Raw genomic sequence first — 12809 nt, forward strand, 5'->3', positions numbered from 1 at the left:
GCCTCTGCCCTATCACTGCCCCCACTCGTATCCTCCTGTCTCTACACTTCACCCACAGTGCACATGTCGAAATGCTAGTGTGAATATATTGCCTTCCTTCTTAAGTCTTCAATAGATTTTCACTGCTTTTGGGATAAAGACTAACATCTTTGGCATGACTGTCAAGACACTGGTGGCTCACCCTACCTCTCTTTCCAGCCTCATTTTGTTGGTTTACCCCTGAAGTCACTGCACTTCCCCTCACGGCCCTTCCTTCTAGTCCTCAAACAAGCACGACATCTTCTCCACCATGAGCCTCTTCCTGTGTCTCCCTCCCTCTGCCCATACTCTTCTTCTAGTTAACACCAATGCACACTTCAGTGCTTGAAGGAGCACTTCTCTCGGGAAAACAATCCCTCAGTCTTCCATCACTTGATCTGCTACATACTCTGAAAGAACTGTGGTCTTTCCTCATGGCACTCTCAACTGGTGACTATGTGTGTGCGTAACTTTCCTGATGTCTCACTCACTAGACAGCAAAATTGGTGTTCAATCAGGAATGAATGAATGAATGAATGAATGATGGCTATAGCTCTTTCTAGGAAGAAAGACAGATCTTAAAATCACCCCTTTTTGGCTATTGACTCATATAAGCTTATGGGAAAGAAGGCATGCTATGACCTCCTCATCTTGGCTTATTGCTTAAATCCAGAACCTCTTGGTGTTGGTTTTATTTCTTGTGTCTCTGCTCCTGTGTTTGACCCCTCCCTGCATGAACAGGCTGAGAGCTGGACAAGTTGCAAAACACTGCCTTACCAGCAAGGCAGCTTTTCACCCTTGACCTTGATTATAATGTGTTCCAGTTGGCATGTAGTTTCCACCAAGGTTTTGGAAACCTGAACATAAAGGTAATTTGCAGATGATTTAAAAACCCACAGTCCCATGAAATCTCACAGCATTAAACTCTAAAACCCTTTGATATACTAAAACTCAAAGTCAGTATGCTTAGTTCCTAACTAGAGAGGGAAAAGGAAACTGAGTTTAAAGAAACAAACACACCATTATGTAGTTTGGAGTTGAAATTATATCTGAATCTTGGAAACAACCATTTTTTATTACTTCCCCCCCATATACAACAAAATTATTTTCTGTATTTATCATGAATAGAAACACATAATAATGATAGTTAGTAAAAAAATATAGTCAGAGATTCACCTTTCAGTATGGACTCACTCCAGTAAAAAATGATCAGAATGAGTCAATTTTAATAAAACTAAAATGTTTATAAAAAATAAAATCCAGACAATTACTAATTCATGCCACTGATGTAATGTTTCATTTTCTTGATTCATTCTTGAGTTTTAAAACAAGTAATTAACAATTACAGAAGAGAATAAATTTTAAGTTTAAAATATTATTCAAGATCAGTAAACTATTTCCTGTATGAACAAAACCTTATACTTACCAAACAAACATTTTATGCCCCATAGTTCAGACTTCTTAAATTTCAGTATTTTAAGTTCCGAATACAAACAAAAACTCTAAGGAGTCATATAGAATGGCAGAATTGAAGAAACTCAAGTTCTGTTTCATTGCTATTACAATCATCATGGTATCATTGTTTATGCTGAATCTACTACTGTTTAAACACAGGAATATTCATATCCTACAGGGACACACGTTGTACCTGAAGTGAGCTTGAAGACTTCTGAACTGTTAGGAATTTACCCTGAAAAGCAGCAGGGGTAGCTGCATCTGTGTGTGTCAGTTACAGAGGCTGGCTCTATGCCTGGGGGTTCTCTGAATTAATTTCCATACAAAGATGAATAAGACATGGAACAAAACCGCAAAATCTTTACAATATAAAATTACAATCTACGGGGGATATAGGCTTTTTAAAATTTTTTTACATAATATAAAGGTGCTAATTTGAAGCTTACATATATATGATTAAAACTCAGTAGTAACCAAGCAATTGTTTAGAATTTAGGCCAACACAAGTTTCTTTTTTTTTCCTGGGAGGATTATGTTATCATTAACATTGTTTAGAATTGCCTGAGGAGGGTGATAATAAAAAGCAGTCAGGGGCCGGCCCGGTGGCTCAGGCGGTTAGAGCTCCATGCTCCTAACTCCGAAGGCTGCCGGTTTGATTCCCACATGGGCCAATGGGCTCTCAACCACAAGGTTGCCGGTTCAACTCCAGCAAGGGATGGTGGGCTGTGCCCCCTGCAACTAGCAATGGCAACTGGACCTGGAGCTGAGCTGCGCCCTCCACAACTAAGACTGAAAGGACAACAACTTGACTTGGAAAAAAGGCCTGGAAGTACACACTGTTCCCCAATAAAGTCCTGTTCCCTTTCCCCAATAAAAAAAAAAGAAAAAATGGCAAAACCAGTGTATTATCAAATTAATCAGCCAGTCAGTCTTCATTAAAAAAAAAAAAAAAAGCAGCCAGAATTTTAGTTGGTTTGATGCACCCTCTTGTTGCCTGTTCACCAGGTGAACTGCTCCTACAGCCCTCAGCTTGGATCCCACTAGTCGGGACTAAAAGTTGAGAATTTGTGATCTGACACATGCCTGCCTTCCTGTAGTCCTTCATCCATGCATTCACTGGCTCATTCCACAAGTACTTAATGGACACATGTTATGTGCCAGGCACTGCAGGTGGTACTGGGAACAAAATGTTGAATAAAACATGAAACCAAATGCAAAAGAATTTACAACTGAGTGGAATGTATAGACAAGTAAATATAGAGCAGCATGGCTACAACTGGGGTAAATATGGGAAACCACTGAAAAGGGCTCCTGGCTTGGTTTTGAGAAGTCCCCAGAGGACACGGCATTGATGTTGAGACTAAACCCCAGCCCAACAGTCAGCGCTGGGTTAGCTTTGTTGATGCTGCTCCCCTGTCTTCCATTTTCTGCCTTTACCAGGACACAGTGTGGGCTTCCAAAAGGCCACCTTTGAGAGTTCAGTTTCCTATATGACCTAGCATCATGGCTCTTTTAAGAGGTTTTGGTCTTCTGGCATCTTCCTTCTGTGCCCTTCCCTTTTATTCCTCACCACCAGCGAAGTCTCTCAGAGCATGTTTCCTCGGGGCTGACTGTACCAGGACTGCCCTCGAAGTTTCCATTCCCATAGTAATCAGGAACCCCAGGATCCAGCACAACTGGGGTTCCTTGAATGGCCGTGGCATTTGTCAGAAATTTCATATTAATAATATAGATGTAAGTTAATATTTGCATACTTATACTCAAGGTATTATATTACAGACTAGAAAACTCGGACAGATTTTCTAGAATAATGGAGGTTTTAAAAAATCCTCACAGTATTCAAGTCTTGTATTTTACTTATTTTATTAAAACATCTTATTTCTTACTTTGGAAAAATGGTTGAGAAAATAAGCATTAGACATACTCCTGTTTAAAAGTGAGGTTGGTACATACTGTAACAATCAGAGAGATGGTTGGTACCACAGTCGTGTACATGTACAATGTGATTTCAGAGACTCTTTTGGCCAGGGCTGAGGGAGTGAAAGGTAACAACTGCGTTCTTGTCATCCACCTTCTTATTTATACCTTAGAGTTCCATGCAGAAGTTTATTGAGGTTCCTTCCATCTTTTTCCTGTAGATTTGATCAAATCTCTCATTCTGAGCCACAGTGAAATGATTTTTCCAATCCCCCACAGTTCCTAGAAGAGGAAAGCCCAGATGGGAGTGTCACTCTCTGATTGAAAGTTTCGGTGGCCTGAGTAAAGAAGTGGAGTGGCCTGCCTTACCCCACTTTCCCTACAATGGATACCCATTCATCTGCAGCTCTCTGCTCTGAGAAGCGGCCCTGGGGTGCTCTGTACAGGGGGTGGGCTCCTAAGCTGGGTGGACAGTTGACCCCAAAGAGCTGGTGACCTGGTCCCACCTATGATATGTTCACATGATGGACTACTACACAGACATGGAAAGGAACTACTGACATACAGCCACACAGAGGAATCTCAAAACTTTACATTGAACAAAAAACACCACACACAAGAAAGTACCTACTGTATGATTTCATTTATATAAAGGCAAAATCAACCTATAATGATAGAAATTAAGACACTGGTTGTCTCTAGGGGTAGAGATTGACTTTTCAGGGGCACGAGGGGCAACCTTCTGGGGTGATGAAATGTTCAGCATCTTGATTGGGATCCTGGGTATATGTAGGTATATACTATGTTTATCAAAACTTGTTGAACTGTACTCTTAAGAGTTGTACATTCTGTATGTAAATTACATCTCAATAAAAAAGACTTTTGGGAAAAATATGAATGAGATACATTCTTTTTCACCAAGCAGTAAATATTAAAATGATTTCAAAAATGGAAAATACCATTTGTCCCGCCAATGCCTCTTCTGGAAAATTATGCAATAGAAATAAAAGTATCAGGACATAAGAACATATGCACAAAGATGTTTACTGCAGCATTATTCATAAAGACAAACAATTGAAAATATCCGTAGTGTCTACCATTAGGGAAATAGTTGAGTGAAGTATGATGTATCCATGCTTTGGTACAACATAAGATCACTAAAAACAATGAGCTACAGGGACCTACATGCATGCTTTGTGCTGGAGGAATGTCTGATACTCTGGTAAATGAAGGTGTTTCCGACCGCATTTTATGTTTCAAGGAACAAACTCAGCATGGTGTAGATCTTTGTGTATGTATGAGCCTGAGGGAATGAGGATGTACAGCAAGATGAGTCTGGATGGCTCTGGACAAGGGGTACTTCCCAAATTATCACCATTGAAGTGGAAATAAATGGAATGGTTCGGTTTGTTTCAGTAGCATGGGATGGTGTAGATTGGAAAATGCAAAAAAATAAATTCAATCACATGTTTAAAAGAAGAAGAAAAGAAGTTCAAAGCAGTATGTACCCCATGATTCCACTGCTGTGAAAATGAAAAGTCTGTGTTCATAAAACAGAGAGGGAGGGAACATCCACACCATTGATAGTTACTTCTGGGGAGCAGGGTTTTGCTAAAGGGAACTTTTTAAATATAATTCTATATTGACCTAATTTTTTTTTACAATGACATGTATTACTTTTTAAATTAAAAAGCAATAAAAGTTTTTATTTTCTTTAGAAAATGTTATCTGGACCAATTAGAATTCCTCTTTGTGAATTGGAACTCAGAAATGTTAGGAGGATGAGGCAGTTCTCAGCAGTAGGTGTGGTTGAAAATCATGATGAAGAGCAGGTTTGGGTCATGATCAAGACCAAGTTATGAGCTGAAACTGAGTCAGCAGAAGCGATAATGTGGGAAAAGTGTATAATAGGGAGAGAGAGAGGAAGCTGGTCAGCAGAGAAAGGCACTCACAGCAGACGTGGACAGCAATGAGTCCTATAAATGGTGGTACAATAAAGAGCCAGAATCTGCTGCTGCTGGGGTCCCAGACCCTGAGGTCCAGGAATCCCCATGTGGCCTGGACCCATAGTAGCTCCTGCTCTTAACTGTCTTTGAAATTGCATATGATGATAACAAGCCCCTCATTTTGAGGCCAGCTTGAGGGACTCTGTTCCTTGCCACCAAATCTTGTGTATCAAGATCAAACCCCCAACATTATTATTATAGCAGCAGATATTACGAAAAGTATAAAAGTATTGCCTTGATATTAGTAAAACCCAACATCTTGCTAAGAGGCAGGTAGTATGTTACTAGACAAACTGAATATTTGACTAATACATATATTTATGTAGTATTTCAGCCCCACAAACCTTTTCTCATGAAGGGGGAAATGGACTGGTCCAGGATAGATTTGGGAACTGTAGAGCGATTTGTCATGGGATTTTCTTTCATTTTCTCAAATGATGTCTCCTGGACGATTTTATCTAGCACTGTTTCATCCAAGTTCTTTCCCATGAACTTCATCACCTTCTGAATTTCATGCTTTGGGTCCTGTGGTGAGGGTCACATTGCATTGGAATGAAAGACGGTATCGAGGGTATCAGAAAGACACACCTATACTTCAGGATATACCTCCCAGAAGTCCAGCCCTGCAACAACTTTAGATCTTTCTGCATCTGGGTCAGAAGCGGTTCATCTGAAGGGCCTCTACTCACCTTCTTTATGTCCTCATAGAAAAGGAAGAGGATCTGGTATCTGTCTTTCATTTCCCACCATCCTTTCACATGGTCATACCAGGAACCCCAACCGACTGTAACAGACACAGGAAACAGAGCAGCCCATATAGGGATCATATAAAACCTTCCAATGGTTAAGAATTCTGTTTACCTGATGTGTGTTGGAGACAGAGAAAAGCAAATGATGGAGCAAATATAGTCTAAGAGTCGTGATCTGTTTGATTTGGAGGGTGATGTACAATGGGACACACTTGGGGTAATTTATCCCAACACACTACATAACATGGCATCATATTTAATATGTGTAATCACTTATGCCCTCATAATGGGACAGGGACACCTTTTGGAATAAGGGTGACTCTACAGGTAAGGTGACCCAGAATAAAGGCTTTTGAATCAAGTGGGTGATACAAGTATTTGCTTGGCCTATGGGTGTTCACTGTGAGAACAGATAGCCTGCTGCAGCCAGCCCCAGTCAGTGGTAGGACACACCTAATGAAGGAGGCACACGACATTCTAGGGAATCAAAATGTTATGTGTGATTGAGCCTAGCAGGAGTGGGGATGCAAGGATGTGAAGGGGTTCCCTTTACCTTTCCCACTGATGAAACTTTCAAAATACTCTTCCCAGGTACCAGGGTCAGGAAGCATTTGATTCATCCTTTGGAAATGGTAGTAGGAAACCATGCAGTCTTTGGCATTTCGAGCGACGTATAGGAACTTTGAGGTAAGAAGAGAGGTGGCTGAGAGATGATTGCGTAACAAGTGGCTTTTCACAGGTTGACCCATCCTGAGGGTAGCTGTGCACACCCTGCTCAGCTCTCCTGTTGTGGCAATTCAACTTGGCCTTGTGACCTTCCTATCCTCTCGCTGTCCCTGCCTTTCTGCTAGTTTTGCTCTCTAGTCCTAACTCGGTCCTACGAAGCCGGCTGGCTCCTGATTTTCCTCTTGGGATCAGAGTACAATCTTTGTCTAAAAACTATGACCCACCATCAGACTAATATGATACATACACACTGACGATCCTCCTAATACCTTCACCTTGGTTTTCTGGAGAAGCAGAACAGCTTCATGGTTAAGAGTTTCGACCATGCAGCAAGAAAATAGCTATTACTTTTTCTGGTCTCTTCAACTCTGTTATTTCCACCTCTAATCACTTCAGTTGTCCCCCTACAAAACATCCTTTTAGGTTTCACTTTGACCACAGCTTTGTATCCTTCTATCCTCCCAGCCGTTCACTTTAACCAAGTGTGACCTTCTATCTCATTGCGATTTCTAGGTGCTCAACTCACATTCTAACAGCATCAGTCTCAAAGTGGGGTGGGGGGTGGGACATGAGGGTAAGGGGGATAGAATATATGGTGATGGAAGGAGAACTGACTCTGGGTGGTAAACACACAATGGGATTTATAGATGATGTAATACGGAATTGTACACCTGAAATCTATGTAATTTTACTAACAATTGTCACCCCAATAAATTTAATTAAAAAAAAAAAATATGGTCCAACATCACTAAATGACAGATTCTCACCTGCTTAATTTATCCTTGCTAAGTACTACTTTATTAGTAATTATGGACAGAAGTCTCATATTGACCTTATATTTAACATTAGAGTAAATTCAGAAGTTGAGATGTAAAATGTACCATATGAATCAACCTATGAGGGCCCTTAAATAATACATGAAAAGCAACTATAATCCTCATGAAAAACATACAAATTCATGTTATAATTATGTATAACCTTTGCATACACACCCAAACATTTTGTCAATATGTAAAAACTAGTATATTCTACTGTACTTAAAGAATAAATGAAGAACACAAATATAATTCTAAAAAAAAAAAAAATAAAAATTGGTCTCACTAATTAGCCGTCTCAGATCCATGACTAGCCATTTGAAGCTGTGCTGATTTTATTTTACCCTAAAATGGTAGTTCTCAATTGGGAATGATTTTACCCACTAGGGGACTTTTGGCAATGTCTGGAGACATTTTTGATTGTTACAACTGGGGGTGGTGGTGTGACTGGCACCACCATTGGAGGACAGGAAAGCTGCTGAACATTCTACAATGCACAGAACAGCCTACCCCCACCCCCAAGAATGAATTATCTGGCCCAAACTGTCAATAGTGCTGTATTAACCATGTGTTTTATGTTCTGTATTCTGATGATTTGACATCTTAGGGCTTTATGGACCCTGGAGGGTTAGCCAGTTCTTAGAGAGGGTAACAACTCACCATCAAGCTCAGTTTTCAAATGCAAACCACCCAACACAGAACCCACACCTCAATCACCTTCCTTATTGGGCTCTCACACTCTGAGCCACTATTCACCTGCTGTAATCACCCCAGGGACAGGCTCAGATAATTAGGGACAGCCCTATGCCCCAGAGCCCACTGAAATTATTTAAACTAGCCAATCCTAAACCTACTTACCTGCCTCACTCATCCTTCCTTGGAAACCACAGTAAATGTTCTTGCTAACATTTCACCCTCATTCCCTCTGCTTCCTGACCTACCCTGGTGCTTCCTGGTGTAGGGACTTTAAAATGTCCACTGGAATTCTTAATCTTTTTATCCTCTGGTTGGCTTTCACGCCATTGCTGCTTGATAATCATTTTATTAATCTCTTCTTCATTCCTTCTCATATTTCTCACCACTAGTCACAAGGTTCTCTCCTCTTTCCTTGTCTGCAAACTTTTATCCCATCCCCCTTCCCAAGTTCATAAATTCTCTTTTCAGCTGTATATATTCTGCACTTTAACCTGTTCTTCAGTTTTTCAGTTAAATGATCATATATCTTTTTAGTTACAGAAATCCTGTTTATTTATTTATTTAATAAATAATTCTTTTAAAAATAGTATCTTATTCCAGTCTTTTACTTTTAATTCAATCTTTTCTTTCTTTATATAACTTAAACATTCTTCTTTAATTTTTATATCTGATGATTTTATTATCAGAAATTCTCTCTCTTTTTTTTTTTTTTCCCAAGTGAACACATTTCTACTGGTGAATTATTTTTTTTACTCAGAAAGACCTATTTTAAGAATCACATAATGCCCAAATAGCAGTTAGCCAGGAGGTAGCCAGGCCCTTTTTGCTCCTTTTAACTGCATGCTGCAGTGTGCTCATACTGTAATAATAACACCAGAGTATAAGAGGAACGCAAAGGACCTAAATTAAACATGGACCAGCTATTCATGACATTGAGATAGGTCAAAAGTCCAGGGAAGAAAGTAGAAATCCATGATGGAAACAAGACTTCTTTTGGTAGTCTAGTGATTTTTCTGCAAGTGTTCTCAACATCAGCATGTGTAAAAGAGGTACTTCATGGCTGGGGTGCACCAAAAGGAAAACATTTTATGTAGCAATGTTCCAAAAACATTTCAGCTGCAAGACAGTAACTTTGTAGTGTGTGTGTGTGTGTGTGTGTGTGTGTGTGTGTGTGTGTATGTATGCGTGTGTGCACCTGTACATTGAGGGTTACTATAAACAATAGTTTGATGTTGAAGCAGAGGGGCATGGAGATGTTTCCTGACTCTGCTTGGGAATCCCAAGGGAGTTCTTAGGGACTTTTGCTCTTGTAGTGAGGTTCTAGATGATACCTGAGTCTCATCAGCCATATTCCAGGCTTCCGCTGGCTGTGGGTGAATTTGGGCAATCTGTACAGATGGAGATGTAGTCAAGGCTTATGCTCTCTATCAATGAATAGAGGAGTAATTCACCCTGCATCATGCAAGGTTTCAGTGTAAATTTTACTCCCAAATCCAGATAGCCTATGTGGATTATTCCCAAGCACAACAGGCTGAACAAAATGAATTTTAAACAGACAAAAGATTAAAAATTGGGCCGGAAAGCTGAGTTCATTGTCTGTTAGGAAAAGAAGCATCCCTGGGTCAGTGTGAAAACATGCCCGCACATACACATACACACCACCCCCAAAGAGAAATGATACTGACAAATGAAAACAAATCACTATTTAAAATAGTGCTTGATTAAAGATCAAATTTGATTCTCTAAACTAATTAAGCAAAAAGCTACACTGAATGACTTTAACCACCTAACAGGGGATACAGTCACCTTGGATTTCAGTGCTACAGGGTGATTTTTCTAGTTTTCTGTTGAGCAACAGGCCAAAAGCATCTACATTCTGTTAGATGAACGTTGACGTTCACTCATGTTTCCTCTTTTCTCTTCCTCTCTCTCTCTGTCTCACTCTGTCTGTCTCTCTTTCTCTCACATACACACACTCACACACACAATGACCATTTTGAATTTCTGTTCAATGGTTGTTTTTGGAATATTACCAGAAATTCTTGAGGTCTGACTCGCTGTTCATTCTTTCTGTGGACTCTCATGGTGACTTGTTCCTTTGTGTATTTTTAATGTGAGATGGCAAACTCAAGGCGGAGCACTGTGGGGCCCAAGTTGAAGCTGCAGAGAGGATCTGTGTTTGTTTCTTCCAGGCACTCTGGGGACACTGGCAATGGGAACCATATTATGTGAATTTCTCAGCTTGCAGCTTCTTGGATGATGCAAGAAGTGCAAGTGTGAATGTTAAATGCGTGAGAGAGGAAGCCTCTGGCTACACATTGTCAGGGGACCTAAGAGCCCAGGTCAAGACAGAGAAGCTTCCCCCACCCATCCATTGAGGATGAAGTCCTTCAGCAGTCCCAGCTTCAGTTCCTCACTCTTCTGGTTCCTTCTGTTCTCGGCTTTGACCCTGTCCCTGTGCAGCCATTACAGCTCGCGATACTGGATTATCCAGGTCAGCAAATACCCCGGGGACAACTATGAGGTCTGACAATTAAGTTCGCAAACTTTGTTGCAGTGATGTTGCTAACCTTTTTTTGATATCAGAGGGATTACTCATTATGAATTTGTACCAACTGGGCAAACAGTTAACCAAGTTTATTATTTAGAAGTGCTGAAAAGGCTGCATGAAAAAGTTAGATGACCTGAACTTTTTGCCAGTAATTCATGGCTCTTGCATCACGACAATGCACCAGCTCACACGGCACTGTCTGTGACGGAGTTTTTAGCCAGTAAACAAATAACTGTATTGGAACACCCTCCCTACTCACCTGATCTGGCCCCCAATGACTTCTTTCTTTATCCAAAGATAAAGGAAATATTGAAAGGAAGACATTTTGATGACACTCAAGACATCAAGGGTAATACAATAACAGCTCTGATGGCCATTCCAGAAAAAGAGTTCCAAAATTGCTTTGAAAGGGTGAACTAGGTTCTGGCGAAGGTGCATAGCTTCCCCAGGGGAGTACTTTGAAGGTAACTATAGTGATATTCAGGAATAAGGTATGTAGCACTTTTTCTAGGATGAGTTCGCAAATTTAATTGGCAGACCTCATATAGTCTCAATTTACCTCTCTCTGAATTTTGGCTCCCTCTTCAGTTTTAGAATTTAGGATTTTTCCTTACTTTATCTTGAACTCACTTATGCACTTAAAAGAAAACTTGTTATATGTTATACAGCTTTCCCATGTGTGTTATACAAAAGGGTTTCAAGATATTTAGTCTGCCATAATCCTGGAAATGGAAGTTCTTGTTCCCTTATCGAACTTTACGGAAAGGACTTATGTCATTTGATGTGAGTCCTCTGTACCCTAGAAATACATCTTTTCCCCCCTTCATTCCAACCTCTGAGAAAACAGTGCCCCACTTTCTTACCAGGGCTGCTCATAGCTTAGTTACCCTTGACTCCACTCACTCCACGGCTACTCATTCATTGTTCATTTAACAAACATGTTTTCAATGTCCTCTATGTACCAGGAACAGATTAGGCACAGGGGTGCAGAATAAATGAAGTCCCAGAGTAAATAAAACTAGAAGCCCAGAGTCTACTAGAGGCTGAAGCCAAGTGCCCCTTCTCCCCCCATGAACACTGCTCCATCTACCTACCCTTTTAAATAGTCATCAGGCAAAAACTCACAGATACAGACAACAGTTTAGTGGTTACCAGAGGGAAGGGGGACAGGAGGCAGAAAAGGGTAAAGGGGGTCTAACATATGGTGATGGGAGGAGAACTAAGTGGGTGGTGAGCACACAATGTGAGCTATAGATGATGTATTATAGAATTGTACACTTGAAACCTATATAATTTTATTAACCAATGTCACCTCAATAAACTTAATAAAAAATAGACTTCAGGGCTTTTTCCCCCCTCACTCTTTCTTCTCTGCTCTATTATGAGTCTTCCCATTGCTTACAACCTTGGGTAACCACCTGCTCCCCATCCTTTCACAGCCAGACTTACTGAAATAGCAGTAGACACTCACCATCTCCCCAATGTCTCTAGTTCTCTCCAAAAATTCAGTCTGGCTTATGCTTTCATGTCTTGTTTGAAACTGTTCAGGTGAGTGTCCTGCTGAGTGTAGAACTTCACATTTTATCTTATTGCTGATAAACTCTCAACACTTCAGAGAGAATGGAGAGGTAGAATTGATGATATGTGTCTTGAATTGAAGTCTGGAGGATTTGCTCTCGGGAGACTTACCTGCCCGTGTGTCCTGGGGGTGGGGTTTGCTATTTTACCTTGCAGTTGTTTTCCCAGAAAGATGGAGGCAACAGCTGAATAGGAAGGTGAGTCCTCATTGTCCGTGGAGAGGGCATTGCATTGGCTTTTTCCACACCTTTAAAACAGTCAAGAGGAAATGTCTATGTAGTACAAGCATCTCATGTGG

The 12809-nt window shown here is 40.5% G+C and overlaps 1 protein-coding gene across 2 annotated transcripts in view; it reads right to left on the minus strand.

Moving 5' to 3' along the window:
• Positions 1-1110: 1110 nt before the first annotated feature.
• Positions 1111-12809, minus strand: part of SULT1C2 (sulfotransferase family 1C member 2) — a 40326-nt gene continuing 28627 nt past the window's right edge. For both annotated transcript variants that reach the window (XM_074332480.1, XM_019751683.2), the window contains exons 4-8: positions 12661-12758; positions 6699-6825; positions 6086-6180; positions 5741-5921; positions 1111-3672 (exon numbers count right to left, since the gene is read on the minus strand). In XM_074332480.1, coding sequence (XP_074188581.1) covers positions 3560-3672; positions 5741-5921; positions 6086-6180; positions 6699-6825; positions 12661-12758 — 614 coding nt within the window. In that variant the 3' untranslated portion in view covers positions 1111-3559. The remainder of the gene's footprint in view (positions 3673-5740; positions 5922-6085; positions 6181-6698; positions 6826-12660; positions 12759-12809) is intronic.

This window comes from Rhinolophus sinicus, linkage group LG05 (assembly GCF_036562045.2).
Source record: "Rhinolophus sinicus isolate RSC01 linkage group LG05, ASM3656204v1, whole genome shotgun sequence".
NCBI lineage: Eukaryota > Metazoa > Chordata > Mammalia > Chiroptera > Rhinolophidae > Rhinolophus > Rhinolophus sinicus.